Source organism: Carex rostrata, chromosome 17 (assembly GCF_964058835.1).
Source record: "Carex rostrata chromosome 17, lpCarRost1.2, whole genome shotgun sequence".
Lineage (NCBI taxonomy): Eukaryota > Viridiplantae > Streptophyta > Magnoliopsida > Poales > Cyperaceae > Carex > Carex rostrata.
Window position 1 is genome coordinate 6,722,112 of NC_135934.1, and position 17,420 is coordinate 6,739,531.

The following is a 17,420-nucleotide window of genomic DNA, read 5'->3' on the forward strand; positions in this document are numbered from 1 at the left end:
TATGGCAAAAATACGAAAAGATGTCGAAAGCTGGAATTTCTATATTTGCTCTGTCTGCTTTCTGTGCGGCCCGCGTGGAGTCTGCATGGTCCGTGTCCTATCTCTGTTTCTGCTGTAAGTCAAACTTCAAATGGGCATAACTCATTATCCGTAACTCCGTTTTTAGCGTTCTACCACTTTTCGGAAAGCTTGCGAGAAGATCTATAATTTGCTCCATTTCTTGAAATTTAAATAAACTTTGACAATAACTTGATTTTTGGTACAATTCTAAAATAAATTAAACTAAATTATACTAAATTAACCTAAATGCATGAAAATTGATCAAGTTATTGATATGAAACCTTAGACAAAAATATATATAATTTATGCTCATCAGACTTGCAGTTTTTGTAAAAACCAGATCACAACAAAAAAAGTAATTTGGAATATATACTTTATTCTTATAAAAAATTAATTTATATCTTTAATCAATCAATCTCACAACTTAATTAAATGAAAAAAAGAAAGAAAGAAAGATAAGAAGCATTAGCTGGCCCAACGCAAACTACGCGGGCCTAAAAAATGTTCGGTAAAGATTTAACAGAGTAGCTTCGGCTTCATGCGGCATAAGTAGTGAAGTACCATACGCAGCTTGTTTTTATTCTAAAGGGCCGTGCGCTGCATGAAACCAAAGCGGCTCTGTTAAATTCTTCACCAAAATTTTCTAACCTACTTAAATCAATTACCGTGCTTCTCTCATCCGACGACGGCCAGATCCATCTTTCTTTTTTTTCTCCTTCCTTTCTAATTAGAGAAATTTAGATATATACCCATGCTTCCTTTTTAATTAAAAGGAAGCATTTTTTTCACGCGTCGGCGCGTCGCTGCCCCAAATCTCTTTTCCGATCATCAATCACCTCCGCTTTTTACAATCAAATCCCAATAATTGTACAAGAATTGGCGTATCTCGGACGGACGGCGAGTCGGAGGAGGAATCTACCAGCCAGTGGTTCACCCGGCTCCGATTCAAGCGTTTTTGCGCCAAAAACGCGAAGAATCGGTTTGGAAAATTGCCCAATTGGTTGCGCCCAAGACAATTGCATGATATGTTAGAACATCCGAAGTAATTTTAAGTAAGGTACTTGACATTCACATTCACAAACAATAGAATTGGGAATTGGGCAAAGGGGGGGGGGGGGTTAATTACTTAATTATTATTCAATTTGAATGTCCTTTTGTAGGTATTTCTGCATGTGTGGTAGCTGGTTTTGCATGTCTGATCTCTTAGAGATGGGTTGTTGCGGTTGTTTTGGTTTTCTAAGAAAACCATCCAAATTGCAAAACCCATACATGATCCCGGATTCGTCTTCTAATTTGGGGGATAACCTCTTGGATGATAGCATGTGCTTTGACAATGGTAGCTTTTACAACAATGGTGGTGATTCGGATTTTTTAGCGGATGCTGATGAAAACGGAGTTCAAAGACCTACCATTAAGCGGTCAGAAGAGGTCCTACAACAATGGGCCGAAAGCGGGTTGATTTGTAGGCAAGTACCCGTCAAAGAGACCCATACAGCTACTTTATTTGAGGTGCATATATACATAATTGAAATTCCTAGTTTTTTAGGGCCCGTTTAGCAAATGCATGGAATAGTGAAAAAGTGGAAAATGGAAGAGGCTTCTATTCCATATTATCCTTTTTTGTGTTCGACACGTTTGGAATAATGGAAGAGTGGAATTGAGACTATTCAAACATGTGTAGAAGTCACTCTTTTTCAATTCCACCTTTCCCATGGAATAGTGGGGATGGAATAGAAAGGACTAAAGTGCAAAAGAGAAGGGTTTGAGTGCATATTTCCATTCTAATTGCACCTTTTCACACTTTCTCATTTCCATGCAATTCCACTCACGTCCGGCAACTATTCCATCACAGTTCCATACTTTTCCCATATTCCCACAGTTAGCTTACTACACCTAAGTCTTTTACTTTTGTTTTTTGATAGTGGTGAGACCACCCTTATCACATGTCAAGGATTATTACTGTGGTAGTTTGAAAAGTTAACTATTGAATAACATGAAAGTAGTACTTCCCAAAAGATCTATCAACAAAGCAGATAATTGTATTTTTAATTGTATTTTTGAAGTTTATGTATGGCTATATGTTATCATTGTAGGATGAGAATGGAAATAAAATGGTCAATGAGTATGTTCGCCTACACAGAATTGGAGCTGGCAGTTATGGCAAAGTGGTATGCCATTCTGTTACTGACATGAGATTTATAATATGCTTTGTGTGTGCTTGGTTCACTTATCTGTGTATGGGGCTGATGGTTATAATTCTGGTTTTGCAAATGCAATTGACCTTAATATACAATGAAAATCAAAGTTTTTCATTCATTAATTCAATAACTTTTTGGTCATGTTTGGTTGTGGAGTAAAGTCAACGAGGATTAAATTGCTTACTCCATGTTACTCTTCATATTTTACACCTTGTTTGGTAGTATAAATTATTGCTTAAATTAATCCATCAAGAGGAGTAAGATGTTAGGAAGTGAACATTTGCCTATGAAAGTGGACACTACAGGTGAAGTTAAATCCGCCAGGAGAGGTGGAGTAACTTACTCCTGATTAACTCATCTCTTGCTCTATCTTACTCCTATTTTACTTCTCGTTTGGCGGCTTAAGTGTGGAGTAAGGGATTTACTCTACCTCTTATTCAACCAAACGTGACCTTTAACTACCTCTTATTCAACCAAACGTGACCTTTAAGATTAGGAAAGTTGCACTAGATGAAATGAGACGAATTGATGAAGTGATCCTCTGATCCTTTTTCTATTTTTCTTACATTTTCTCTTACAGGTTTGTTGGAAAATACATCTCAGGGTCGCAGACTTTGTCTGCGATCCTATTTGCTTTGCAGATGAAGAATGCAATCTTACTACTACTAAATTTTTTTTGTTTCTTGTTATTGGAACTTAAGTTCTGAGTTTTCAAGTTACTAAATACAAAAAAAAAAAAACTATGTGAATAAAAACATCCAACATTATTGTGAATTCATATCACTTAAGGTAACAGAATATTCTGTTTAGAGCTGGACCGTCCAATCAGAATCTGCATGAATATTAAAGAGGCCCCTTTCATTCCAGCTCGGGCCGGACTGGCCCGGATTCTGATTGGAGAGTCCGAATCTAAACAGAAATATTCTGTTACCTCAGAGGATATGGACTCCAATATTGTGCTTAGAACAATTTTTCTACTAATTTTAATAATTTAATAAATAAAATGCAATTGCTTTGTTTTGTGAAAATTTCCCTTTCCATAATGTTAGAATAACTACTTTCCTCAATTGTTAAATAATCTAACATACTAGAATAAATTTTGTTTAATGCTCCTGTCATTTACAGTAACTTGTAACTATACTTTTAGAGAGTGGTTATTTTTTTAATATTGACCCAAACCCTAGCTCTGATTAGGTTTCGTTTCTAGCCTACCCCAACTTGTTTGGGACTAAAGGCTTGGTTGTTTGTTGTTTGACCCAAACCCTAGATATTTTTGAAATTTTCATGCCTTTTTTTATGGCCTTTGGAAAAAGAAGAAGTTATTTATTATTTTCTTGGAGAACTTTGTTGAAGGTGAGTCTGTTAACAGGTGTTGTATCGGAGCACCAAAGATGATAACCTATATGCAATGAAGGTTTTCCATAAATCTCATTTGGTGAAATTACGAGTCGCCCCATCAGAAACTGCTATGACTGATGTTCTCAGGGAGGTTAGTACCTCTTTTGTTACAGATTAAACTGTTGCCATTAATTGTATAATTGGGCTTCAAATTGGTCTAGTCAGGTTCAGATTGGGTTGTAAATTTAAAAAAAAAATTAGATTTGGTTCAGACTCAATCTAATGGTTCAGGTAGCATTATAAACCACTAGCAATTGAACTTGGATTGTGGTTCCAAGTGAATATATGATTAGAGGTGCTATCGGGTCGGGTCGGGTCCGGGTACTATTATATTTGGACCCGGATCCTAAGAGTGTTCGGGTCCAAATTTCGATCCATATACTTATTTGTTTCAAATCGGGTCGGGTCCGGATCCGGATACCTATCTACCCGTAGATATTTCGGATCCAATCTTTCGGTTCTGGGTAGATAGATACCAGTAACTTGTTTGTGGATTATCGGGTCCGGTTCGGATACGGGGCGGTTCCGGATTCAGAGCGGGTATAGATCACAACTCCAAAGTTTCGAGAAATTATTTACATTTAAATATAATTATAATTTCTTAAACATCTCATATAATAAATCATTACAATATAAATTAAAAACTACTACAAAATAAAAATTATACTATTGATCATGTTCATAAATAATAAAATATACCATGCTACATAGCAAAATAAAAATAATAACTCTAAATTATTAGTTATCTATCTAAATTAAAAAATACTATCCTATTGATTCAACATTTGCAAGTACATTATCCCAATTACTATTTTGCCAATCGCTGTAACAAATGAGAGCTTCAATTGTTGATGCCTCCAAACTTGCTCGTTTGTCATCAATTACTCTGTTACCTGTGCTAAAAGCGGATTCTGAAGCTACTGTTGTGATAGGAACAGCTAGCAAGTCCCTCGCAATACAAGAGATGATTGGGTACTTCTGTTCATTGCTCTTCCAATACTTTAGAACATCAAAATTATTTTCATTTGAACGGACCTGTAATAAAATTAAAAAAATGAGTTTCATTGCTCAAAATAATATATTTTTTTTCACAAAGCAAAATAATATAAATTTTGGTATTTAAGCTAAATCCCTCTGAAATAAGGGCGTGCAACTTGCACTACATCAAATTTGGGTCAATCTCTAAAAGTACATTAATAAAATTAACTAATTTTCTTTCATAAAAAATTGTATGGAAATTATAATAGAATAAAGTAAAGAACTTGGACAGAGTAAATTCTTTATTCGCAAGTACAACTAACCAATCTATTATCACATATTTTCATAACGTACCTGTACTGGTACTGACCAAACTGGTATTATATTAAATTCAGAACTTCAACTTTATATAATGCTTGCTTGATTTCTTAATATAAATCTAGAAAATGAAGGAAAAAAGAAGATAATGCAAAAGAACTATTTTCTGACCATATGAAAGAGACTAATAATTTGTGTGTGTATATATTTTCTAATGTTATACTTAATTACCTGCTCTTCCAAATATTCTTCTAGCTCCGATTTGAGCGGTAGATCGTCTGTGTTATGAATAGATTCATCTCGGTAGTACTCTTGCATGAAATCATCATCAGAATCTTTAGAATTTTGCCTCTGTGATAACTCTCTAACAGATGCAACATGAGATGCCTCAACTGGTTGTACAACTTCTTTCTCTGCTAACTTTTTGTACCATTCAAACAAGCGTTGTAGAGCACTGTGAACACGATTAACATGAGGCATGTATGCATCATGTTCGCTGCCATAAATTTTCTTATAGCAAAATTCGACGAAACGCATCTTGTGGCGAGGGTCGAGGACAGCTGCAATAGATAGCACTTGAGAGTAATCTTTCCAATATTGATCGAACTTTTGCCTCATACCCTCTTGCATTTCTCTTATTATGTGCTCATTTCTTTCTTTTCTCAGATGCATCTGGATCATGCAAACATTATGGAAGTACAAATTTGCCGTTGGGGTTTTTGATGCCGAAAAAATGTTAGTGACATCATCAAATATTTTCAGAAATTTGCAAAGTTCCATAGCAAGGTGCCAATCAATCTCTGTGGGTGGTTCTGCAAAATTTTCAACGGAATGAAAATCTTTAAAAACAGCTTTGAACACTAATGCTCTCTCTAGCATTAGAAAAGTGGAATTCCATCTGGTGACAACATCAAGTAAAAGTTTCTTCTTTACATCTAGCTTGAGTTGTTTCGCAAGATCACCAAATATCTTCAAACGCTGTGGGGAATATTTAATGAACTTGACAGCATCTCTAATTCGAGAAACACTCTTATCCAACCTTTTAATTCCTTCTCTAACAATCAAGTTGAGGATATGAGCAGAACATCGAACATGAAAAAATTCACTGTTTAAAGGAAGTGAGTCCTCAATCCGCTCATGTAACAGATCCACCACTCGTCCATTAGTTGAATGGTTATCCATTGTAATGGTAAAAAGATTATTTTCTGTCCCATTCTGATAAGCATTTAACTAGAACAGAAGTTAAGTAATTACCGGTATGCCTTTCATCAAGCTTTATAAAGTTTATTATCTTCTTTTGCAACCTCCAATTTTCATCCACAAAATGTGCTGTCAAGCTCATATAACCAATAGTCTGGTTGCTGGTCCAGGTGTCGGTGGTTAAGCATATTCGACCACTTGATTTGGAGAATGAGTTCTTCACTAATTCTTTCTCCCTCTGAAATCGAGAAATCAAGCGATTGTGCAAAGCTTGTCTCTTAATTAACTTCAACTCTGGACGAATAACATTCATCATTCGAATAAAAGCATGGTGATTGGCAACATTAAGAGGCACCTCGCACATAGCAAAGAAATCAATAATTGCTTCTAAAGATTCTTCTTGGTTAAATGTATATATCTTCATTTCCTTTGAAACGTCACCCCTGCCATTCTGAATTATACAATCACCAATTTGTCTTTGTCCCCTTTCTCTAATTTTTTTGATGCTACAAGTTCTCAAATGCTTCAATAGTGAACTAGTACCTGAACCAGAAGTGTAAACTAGTTTTTTGTTACAATAGTTGCAAGCAGCCTTGTTGACAACAGGGTCAGGATCTTCGGTAAACTCCTTCCATACTGCAGATTTTTTTCTTTTTTTCTCATTAGAGTCTTCAATAATATTTTGTGGAATTTGGGTAGTATTTTCAGAATTTGATTGTTGGTTATTTGGAGTACTCATGGTGTAACAAAAAATATTGAATTCAGTTTTTTGTTAATAGTTTTTGAATTCAGGAGGATGGAGGAGATATAATTTTTAGAAAGTAAAATATTAGAGATAATGATTTTGTTTTCTATAATTCAAAAAAATCTATGAATTAAATGTAATAGAAGAAAAAAGGTATAAAATAAGCTGGTTATGGAAGAATGAATTTGACATTCATGTGTCATGTGTCACATGTGTATAATATAGAACAGAAATTAAAGGGCGTAATTAAAGAGCTAGTTAAGGATGTAATTAAAGGGTAGTAAAACATTAGCATAAATTTGGTTAAGTTTTATCAAACTATATCTCAGCTGAAATATATAATATATTATCTAACACAAAAACTTGATGCAGAGTTATTAATATATATTTTATCGGGTATTTATACGGGTATCGGGTCGGGTTCGGTTATGGGTCGGATAATTAAATGATACCCATATCCTATCCATTACAGTATCGGTTCCGGTTCGGATCCGGATCGGATATTAAATTATTAATTTTGTACCCATACCCATAATTTAACCGGTTATATTTTTTAAACCATACCCTACCCAAATTAAACAGATCCGGATCGGTTCGGTTCCGGATCGGATCCGGGTAATCGGATAAAAGTAGCACCTCTATATATGATCATGTTTTTTTTTTTCTCCTTGTGTACTTTGGAAATAAATCATTGGGCTAACCAGTGGCCTGGATTTCTTGGTTGTTCAATTAAATCTTAAATGAGGTGTTAGATCTGGTTTGGTTGGGTCCAATGTTATGATGCAATTATGTTGTTGTTTCGGATGAATTTTGTTACATGTTTTTACTAGTAAAGTTCAAAGGAAAAAAAAAAAAAAGGCTTAACTAGCCCTAATGCAATACAATAAGAACACTGGTGTTTGGTGATGTTGCTGCCTGCCATTTTTGGTTGGCACGTTTTAACTACTAGACTAACTGTCAGTCATTGTTCATTATTTAACATTGATTTATTTTTTTATGTGACAGGTATATATCATGAAAATGTTGGATCATCCAAATATAGTGAATCTAATTGAGGTGATTGATGACCCCAAAATTGACAACTTCTACATGGGTATTTTATATTTTCTCTACTATTTTATTTGGTCCGTATACAATATGCAGGTCCAGCTTTGATATATAAAATTTGTCTTTTTTGAAGCACGATTCTGTTAATACAGTTTTCGACCAAAATTTAAAATACCTGCTGACTCATCTATATTATATTGTTCTGTTATTGGTTTGGGGTTGGGGGGCTCTCTTGTGTATAATGTACCTAATATATCATATTGTTCTGTTATTTGTCTACCGACCAATGACCTAACAAACAAAGCTGAAAGAATATTTAACTTTAGTTTTGTTTCTATCTATATTTTTTTTTTATACTTGGAATATCTTTTGTCTGTTATGTAGTTCTGGAGTACGTTGAAGGCAAATGGGTGTGTGATGGTTCAGGTGCCCCATGTAGTCTTGGGGAAAGTACAGCTCGAAATTACCTCAGAGATATTGTTGCCGGTCTAAGTTATCTCCATTCCCATGTAATTTTTCATCCATATATACTTGCATCAGTAGTTACCATACATTTTTTTTCTTTCTCATTTTGACCCTGTCTAAGTTTTCAGCCAGAACTCAGAAATGCGCCTAATACATATTGATTGCATGTTTAATGACAAAACATAAATCTTTGAAATTTTAGGGACTAGGGGATGGGCAATACAGAATTTTTGTTGTGTTTTTAGAAAGTATGAAATAACACAAATTAAAAGAGAAGCTAATAGTATCTAAGAGCATCTGCATTGGGATTTTTTATTGATTTCTAAAAGCATGCATGGCATTTCTTTTCTAATTTCTGGGATGTAACATAATTTCTAATTTAGAAAGTTTTATTTTAAAGAAGTCACTTTCTAATTATATCTATTGGCTCTCGTTCTCTCTCCATATTAATAATTGCTGACGTGGCCACTAAAAGAAATTAAAAGTTAATTGCACAAGTGTAGAGGATTAGAAATTAAAATTAACTTAATTTCTATTTAGTGCTTGCCAGCTATTTTTAATTTCTTAATTTTACTGATGTAGATGCTCTAATAAAACTGTTATTATTTGTTCTCATTTTTTAGTATCTCCATTCTCCTTTTTTGTCTTTTTCGAACAGAATATAATCCATGGTGACATTAAGCCAGATAACCTGTTAGTTACAAGCACTGGCAGAGTAAAGATTGGTGATTTCAGTGTTAGTCAGGCATTTGAGGTACCTTTTCCCTTCTTCCTATTGTAAACCTTGACCCTAACCCTAATTTTATCTTGCTCACCTGAAACAAATGATTGAAGTACAGGGTGATAATGATTTGCTGAGGAGGACGCCTGGCACACCTGTCTTCACTGCACCTGAGTGCTGTATAGGTTTGTCACAGTTTTTTATACTCTTTCTTTCTTGGGTTGAGGTGCCTTTCCGTCTCTTGTTTATTTAAATGTTCTTTTGGTTGCCTATGCTTTAGGTGTAACCTACCATGGAAAGGGCGCCGATACATGGGCAGTAGGGGTGACACTCTATTGTATGGTTTTGGGGCGCTATCCTTTTCTAGGTGATGGCCTTCACGACACTTATGACAAGGTGAAATTGCTTCCATTTCCAATTGTCGACAAAATGTTTCTTTTGAGTATGACTGATAAACAGTCTTTCCATTTCTGACTGATGATTTTAATCTTGGATTACTCCTGTTAAAAAACAGATAGTTAAGAATCCTTTGGTCGTGCCGGATCATATCAATCCACTATTGAAGGACTTGCTTGAACAACTTCTTTGCAAAGGTTGGCTGAGTTTTGCTTGCTTTTTCTTCCCCCTTTCCCATTTGCTATTTTCCCACCTCTGTAGATAGAAGATTATATATTAAGTCAGTGACTCAACTTTCTACTTTGACTGACTGGGCTTGAGAACCAGTTGCCAGGGAGCAGTTTCATGTTGCAGTTTTATATGTATAACCCTGCACAGTGAGAAATACTGAGCATACCCTACAAAGCACTAAGATAGATCATTCAGGGCGTTCGATGGGGCATCGGATCAAAATCGGTCCGATGCCTGGTTGGAGCCATCCGATTTGCATTAAGATTCGTGCGAACTTGATCCGCACAAAATTTGAAGTGGTGTGCACACATCTTAATGCAAATAGGATGGCTCCAACCAGGCATTGGACCGATTTTGATCCAATGCCCATCATATGCCCCCCTTCATCATTTAGACCCTTAACAACTGCAAGCCATGGTCTTCTACACCCCCTTTTAAATATACCTCGGTAATGCCCTTCTATTTTAAATAACACATATACGAGGAAGAAGATTGATAATATCAAATTTTATGTTGAGGCACATGAGGCTATATTTCAGAATTATCACACTGTATAGGGGTTGAGTTCTTGTTTTGATGTGGATAAGGGCACCAACTAAAGCGCACCAGGTCGTCATGCAAAAATGCCCATAATTGTGGATCCTGCACAAGTTTAATCTGTTCACGGTTCATACTTAGGTTTGTACTTGGCAGAAGCAGGGTTCATTTATGTCCTGTGTGATAAATATCGATAGGCTTTGTATACATGTTTTTGTCCATTTGTTGTTCCTCTGATATTTGCATTTGCCTAACATTTGTATATGCATATTTAATTTTTGATGTTAAGATCCAAATCAGCGCATCACATTGCAAGGAGTTGCAGAGCATCAATGGGTAGTAGGGGATATGGGACCCATACCGGACTACATCTGCACATGCAAACGCATTTGCACTGAGCAAGACGAGCCTGCCTAGAAGCTTGTTAGCTGTCTTTCTGGATTTCTATATATGAATTGACTAAAGTTTGCGGTGCAGTATGGTAGAGAGACAGATGTAGAGAAACAGAGAGGGAGGGAGAGAGAACACAGAAAAAAAGCTTAACAAGGGGTGATGCAATCCCCAATTGTACCTTTGCGGTTTGGTTTGCTGGTGTTATAACTTGTATAATATATTGTGATTTTTGGTTGAATGGGTCTGGTGCGTTCGGAGTATACTAGTATATCTCTTTAATGGAGAGATGCATCTCATGATAGAAAATTCTTCAATATTTACTCTCTATCATTTTTTTTGGGTTATGTTGACCATATAAATTATTCATGCATTGCTAGTTTGAAGAATTCATCCTACTATTTTTCCAATTACCATAGAAATGATGCAAGTAATATCTTGACGAGGTTTTTCTCTAGTAGCTAACTCAAGTCTACGAGCCACAGTGTAAATCCGGATTCATAGTGAAGTTATTTAAAATGTGGTACGAGTATAATGAGAATATAATTCGGACAGCTTTTATTTAGATATTGTTTATAGATATATATAAATTCAGACTTTAAAAAAAAAATGTAGCAAATAATATAACATTTTAATATCGTCCAGTTTTGTAAGTAATAAATTCCACTGTGTAATAATACCTGACATTTCCCCCATGCAATGGTACACCTAACTATGTAATAGGTAAAAAGCTAATTTACCACCTAACAGATTAGCCAATTGAGTACCTTCAGTAATATTTAAAGTAATAATGTCTCTTAGTGAAATTAAATTTTAATTCCCAATTTACTTAAATTTAAAACACATTGATTTATAAAGCAATGGTCTCAATTGCTTATGACCGTGGCTTACAACTGCAAGATTAAACCCGCACCTATTCTCGGATATACATTCCCCATCACCAGCAATGCTTGCTTTGATGATTGTTCTCTGTTGTCGAGCAAAGTACCCGAAATATTATCTCTAGGTAATCATTGGATCAAGGCATTACTCTGTTGAACTATTATCTTCAGCTCATATCATTACCACCTGGCATGAACTAGTACTGAGCAAGCTAAATTGTTTACACCTTTTTTTTTTTACCAGTGATAGATTCAGTACATTCTAGATAGAAGGAACCAAAGAAAACCAGTACAAGATTAATGATATAATTAATTGTAGTATGAATATCTCCGCTTGGCGATTTTGAACAAGGTCACAACCAGCTTAAAATCCGCTTCTTTATGCATATAATAGTTAAAATAAGGCTTAATATAATGTAAGAGTATGATTTTTATTTAAAAAGAAAATGATTTACATCAGACATTCCTTTGCATTACATAACATGGCGAGCTTATATACTGTTGAGCACTAAATGCTCTAATAAAGAGGTAAGCAAATAAATAGAGAATCACATAAGAAACCAAGACAACAAGTAAGTAAGTACAAGAAATTAGAAATGACACAAGATTTTACGTGAAAATTCTTTCGGAAAACAATCACGGGAACACTCACTAAATTAAAGAGTCTTACAAGTACAAAAAGATTAGAAATTCTCAATAGCACTCTCTCACACACTCTTCTGCAAGTTGTAAGAAGAAGAGAGTAAACCCTAAACAAGATTAAGTGAAGAGGCAATAGAGACAGAGAGCAGCTCAATTCAACTCACGAAATCCTCTCTGAATGAATCGGCACACTTCTGGAAGTTAGGCTGATCCATTTTAATTAAACCATAACAATTAGCATCGGATTACATCATTGGCCGATAGGAATGATATTCCAGCTGCTTCAATTGAACACCTAAATAGGCACCATCGGTTCTGTTGTTTACCGATAGCAAAGCAACATACCAAGCGTCGGCAGCTTAAATAAAAGCCAATTTACCATCGGTTTATAACCTTCTACCGATAGCAAAAGGGTCAAGATGTCAACTGCTGACTTCTTCTACCGATGGCAAAAGGCATCAATGCCAACGATTTGAGTTTCCTGCCGATGGCAAACGCAAAACGGGCTGGACCTGTTAATTGTCTTTAAACCAACATATACTTCCTTTGTTCGATACACTAGTTTACTTGTTCCTTAATTTACTACCAATTGCTTGGAAATTACATATAATGGTTTTTTTTGTTGAGAATACATAATGGGGTACAATTAGTAGCCTCTATGTGATTTACAGTATTTACCCATTTCCCTTTCTCCACTATATTCCTCCATCCGATGCATGCCAACAACAAAAAAAATCTTAACGGCTATTATTTTTCTTCTTAGCAATGTTTGTAACGGCTTCTAATGACTCTCAGGAAGTATTTAAATCCTGCAATCTGTAGATTATACTCATGAGAAAATAATCAATAAAGCTTTTATAAAATTCAATCAATAACGGCTCTAATGCCTCTTCTATTGTGTTTTACTTTGGGTATAACATAACTATAACATAACTAGCAAATTTAGATCCGAACCATCCGATTCGAATCCGGGCCAGTCCGGTCCCCTTTAATTTGACGTCCGATTCAAATCGGACTGTCCGGATCTAATCCAAAAAAATTGGGATACTTTAGGAGATCCGAACTCTCTTAGGAAGGAGCGACTTGATCACTCGGCGCACTAAATTATCGATGTTTGTCTCGTTTTTAATTAACTTAATTGATTTTATTCTAATAATTTAAAATTATTTTACTTGATTTAAATCAAATTTTGTGTTGTTTATTTTAAAGCCCTCTTTCATAAATTATGTAAATATTCCAACAAAGTCATCAAACTGTTCTGATTTCAAAAAAAATCATCAAACTGTTCAGTGATCAAAATCAAAGTAACACAGCTTGAGAAAAAGAAACAATTATAATTTCATTTAGTGAAGTAACTTCACTGATTCTTAAAATAACAAAATAAATTAAATGATACAAGAAGCCAGAGAAGAGCTTTTAACTGAAATCAATATTGTAAAGCTTGCTACCATCTAAATTGAAAATGCCAAAATGCTTTTCAAACTCCCCACCACTCTTTAAATTTTCATCATACAAATCAAACAAATATACGTCCACAGGTAAACCCGGCTGTCTCGGCGTACCAACTCCATTTCTCGTTCTCTCCACAATTTTCCTGTTATAAGTTTCTGCATTTTCTTTTGTTGCCACTATATGACCTGCTGTAGGCCAACCTGTCTCAGTGACAGCAACTGGTATCCCTTTAAACCCTTCTCTTTCAATAGCCGCAGTGATAGCATCTATCGTGGCATCAAACAAGTTTGTGTACACCAAATCACCATCTTTTACTGGTACCGCATCGGGACCGAGTAATGCATAACTTAAGGGAACATTTGTGGGGTCATTTATGTAGCTAAAGAATGGGTAGGTGTTCACCATAAATGGTGACCCGGTTTGGTTCAAGAACTGGAGCATCGGTACAAGGACCGAGAGAAATTGTTGATCAAATGCCCCGGCCGAGGGAGGATAAGACAAAGAAAGCACAGAGGAGGCATGAGCAGATGACAATTTAATCTTTTTATCAAGACCCAATATTTGCAATGCATTGTAAAGATTATTTATTGCTGGTACGAGGTATTGTGAATAAAATGTATCTTTGTAAAGTACCTCATTTCCGACCACTAAATACCTGACATGATCCGGAGAAACAAAAGAGAAAATGTTGGATTTGAGCCAATTTTGAGCAATGTTGGCATCTGAAGTGGCAAGGTAAGTTAAATTCTCATTTGGTACACCAATAATTAGCTCAATGTCGGTTGCATTGAAGGCGGATAGTACGGCCGGATCAGGAAGAAAGAGCCTTGCTTTTGAAATGCCGTTTGATTTAAGAAGAAGAGATGCAGCATGGGGAGAGGGAAGGTTGTCTCCGACACGGCCATGGCAAATACCGATCTGGTTTGCATCAGCAGAGGCATGAAATACAAATATAAAGAGGAAGAGAAGGCTGAGAGCCTTTAACATGTTTTTCTCTTCTTTTTTTGAGTAATTATTTTTGTTATTGTTTGTGCAGGTTGTGGGCTTGTGGCCCAGTTTAGATATTTATTTGAAAAAGAAAGATTTTTGACCGTTGATAAAGTAAGCGGGGTGGGACATGGGGATGAGTATTTTATGCATCTTAGCTTAGCAACTCCTTTTCTTACTGCCTTTATTATTTGAATTTAGTTGGTATCCAACGAAGAGGTATTAAAACAAACGACCGTTGAATCGTTGATCCAGCTTTTTATATTTTTTTTGGTACAACAGTACTAGTTGTGCAATGGGGACAGTCTGATGAGGATTAGATCAAATTTGATGTAATATTTGCTCAAAATCGTTCAATTTGTATCAAAATTTTTGCATCTGTTTTAGATTCACAAGATGTATTTTTAATATAAATTGTCCGTACATGTTTTTTTTTTGATAAAGCTGATAGAGGCTATCAGGATTTTTACAACCGTATCATACAAGTCTTCCAGAGACCACACAGCTACAGCCTACCGTTTAGCCTACCAGTAAATGGCGCTTATCAGTAAATCTGAAAGCCCATAAAAAAAAACATATAAATTGATGGTAATCAACAAAATTTTCTCCACAACTTAGCTTCCTTGATGGAGTGATGTGCTATCCATTGCGGATCAGTTTCAGTTCCATCAAAAATTTTCCTGTTCCTGCTACGCCATATGAACCAACAGACTGCAAAGAACAAGGACCCCCAATGTTGTCTAGATATAAATCTTTGACACAACCTCAGTGAGTTATATGTTACCAATTGGACGGAGTTACCAACAGCTCGGATATTGAAGCCTAGCGCTGTATGCATTGTCGTCCAAACTCTTCTTGCCTGTCTGCATTGGAAAAATAAATGCATTGCTGTTTCAAAGGGGCGTTCTTGGCAGACCTCGCACTGCATCTCACACTGCAACCCCCTGTGCATCATAACCTCGTGAGTTAGAAGCCTGTTTTGTAGGAGAAGATATGCAAATACTCTGACAGTAGGCGGAATCTTTAGGTGCCAAATGAATCGGAAGTCCCACTTCGTTTTACCAGCGGCTACCACTGTTTTGTAGTATGAATTAGCAGTATATTCATTATCGTTTGTCCATAGCCATTGTATTCGATCCACAGCTTGACCCAGTACTACATTCACCTGACAAATTCCACTCTCAATTGCCACTTGAAGTGACATTTTTCTGTTTGAGCTGTTGGGTCTAATTTGAGCAGCCATTGTAGGATAGGTCCATGAGTCAAACCAATAGGAGATCAACTCACCATTCACTATACTCCATCTGACTGACATATCAAACAAAGGCCTTATTTTTTGTAGCTGTGACCAAAAAAAAGACCCTTCCCTTTTCCAAATTTGGTGTGATTGTGCAGAAGTGGTTAGATTGTATAGCTGTGACACAGTTTGGGTCCATAAGCATTCCGTAGTCTTATAAACCCGCCACCACCATCTCAATAGTAGAGCCTTGTTTCTAATAATGAGATTTGCTGCCCCTAAGCCGCCTAATTCTTTTGGAAGGCAAACTATCTCCCAATTAATCAATGAAATTCCCTTCCTTTTGTCAGTTTTACCCCACAAAAAATCCCGTCGTATCTTGTCAATCCTATTAATTACCCAAGTTGGTAATAGAAAGGATGACATAAAATAAATCGGGATTGAACTCAAAACCGAGTTCATCAGTTGTAATCTTCCTCCTCTTGAGATGAGTTTACCCTTCCACCCATCTAGTTTTGATTCGATTTTTTCTATCAGGGGTAAGAACAATTCTTTGTGTGGCCTTTTCAAAGTTAGTGGTAACCCCAAATAGATTATTGGAAAGTCAGATCTAGAGCATCCAAGCACTGCCGAAATAGCCTGTAGATGAACAGTAGCTATGTTGACCGGTATCCACATGCTCTTTTCGAAATTAATAGAAAGCCCGGATACTTTTGTGAATAACAGAAATAGTATTTTTAATGAGATAATGGTGTTAGGCTCTGCATTGGCTATGAAAACGGTATCATCCGCATATTGGTGAATAATTACCGCTTTTTTTAATTTTCTCGATAGTTGGGTCTGAACTGTTGCATTGAGAACATCCATCATTCTGCTTAGGACATCTACCACTATATCGAACAACATGTCTTGATGCGAATTGAAGAGCTCTGGTTAGACACTAAATTGAATTTGATTTTGATGTCCATTGAAATAAGAAAGGTGATTCTCTTGTGTTGTGATTATCCAGAGCCACCAAGTACCAACCAATAATTAAAATGAATAATCCGATAACATGGACCAATTTTATTTAAAATTATCTTGCTGATTGAAGAGAGGAAAAAAAAATAAGAAATGCGATTTGTTTCTATAGGCAAATAAGTAATTTGGAATTTTGATGAAGAAATAAGCAATTTCAAATTGGTGCTAAGTATAACATCAATAACCCTTTTTCTTTTGTGATTTATAATAGTCAGATCTAAATTTCTCTCTCTCTCTCATCTCTCTTTGAAAAAAATTCTATAGGCATAGGCTACAATAGTAGTCCGGATCCTCTGAGGTAACTCGAATTTTGAGTTTAGATAGCGTCGTCCGATCAGAATCAGAACAAATTGAACCGGAAATAGAATGCACATGATTTTTCTAATATTCGTGCTGGAGCAGATTGGACGGTCCTGATCGAAATTCAAAATTTGAGTTAACTCGTGTGATTTGATCTCCTACAATAGAGGCTTCAAACTTCGAGTGAGTATCCGCCCAGGTACCTGAGGTGCAATTT

At 35.8% G+C, this 17,420-nt stretch overlaps 1 protein-coding gene, 1 long non-coding RNA gene and 2 pseudogenes across 5 annotated transcripts; 1 reads left to right on the plus strand and 3 right to left on the minus strand.

Annotated features, from left to right (window-relative positions):
* Positions 1 to 748: 748 nt before the first annotated feature.
* On the plus strand, positions 749 to 11,001 carry LOC144568015 (serine/threonine-protein kinase GRIK1-like). 2 transcript variants are annotated; one of them, XM_078318233.1, is made up of 11 exons: positions 749 to 1,117; positions 1,221 to 1,569; positions 2,154 to 2,228; positions 3,628 to 3,747; positions 7,903 to 7,990; positions 8,329 to 8,453; positions 9,068 to 9,163; positions 9,249 to 9,315; positions 9,411 to 9,526; positions 9,645 to 9,723; positions 10,584 to 11,001. In XM_078318233.1, the coding sequence occupies exons 2-11, from the start codon at positions 1,231 to 1,233 to the stop codon at positions 10,709 to 10,711; spliced, it is 1,233 nt and encodes a 410-aa protein (XP_078174359.1). In that variant the 5' UTR covers positions 749 to 1,117; positions 1,221 to 1,230; the 3' UTR covers positions 10,712 to 11,001. The 2 variants fall into 2 exon arrangements, with proteins under 2 accessions (XP_078174359.1, XP_078174360.1); XM_078318234.1 differs by having other exon boundaries at positions 767 to 1,112.
* On the minus strand, positions 1,693 to 2,037 carry LOC144568024 (uncharacterized). The gene is made up of 2 exons (XR_013515581.1): positions 1,967 to 2,037; positions 1,693 to 1,919 (listed from the first exon to the last, which is right to left on the minus strand). It is a non-coding gene; the product is annotated as an uncharacterized LOC144568024 (long non-coding RNA).
* LOC144568023 (zinc finger BED domain-containing protein RICESLEEPER 2-like) lies at positions 4,313 to 6,981 on the minus strand (annotated as a pseudogene). Its single transcript, XR_013515580.1, has 2 exons — positions 5,184 to 6,981; positions 4,313 to 4,691 (listed from the first exon to the last, which is right to left on the minus strand). The product of XR_013515580.1 is annotated as a zinc finger BED domain-containing protein RICESLEEPER 2-like (transcript).
* A 2,520-nt stretch (positions 11,002 to 13,521) lies between the features above and the next one.
* LOC144568018 (glucan endo-1,3-beta-glucosidase pseudogene) lies at positions 13,522 to 14,692 on the minus strand (annotated as a pseudogene). Its single transcript, XR_013515579.1, has one exon. The product of XR_013515579.1 is annotated as a glucan endo-1,3-beta-glucosidase pseudogene (transcript).
* Positions 14,693 to 17,420: the final 2,728 nt, after the last annotated feature.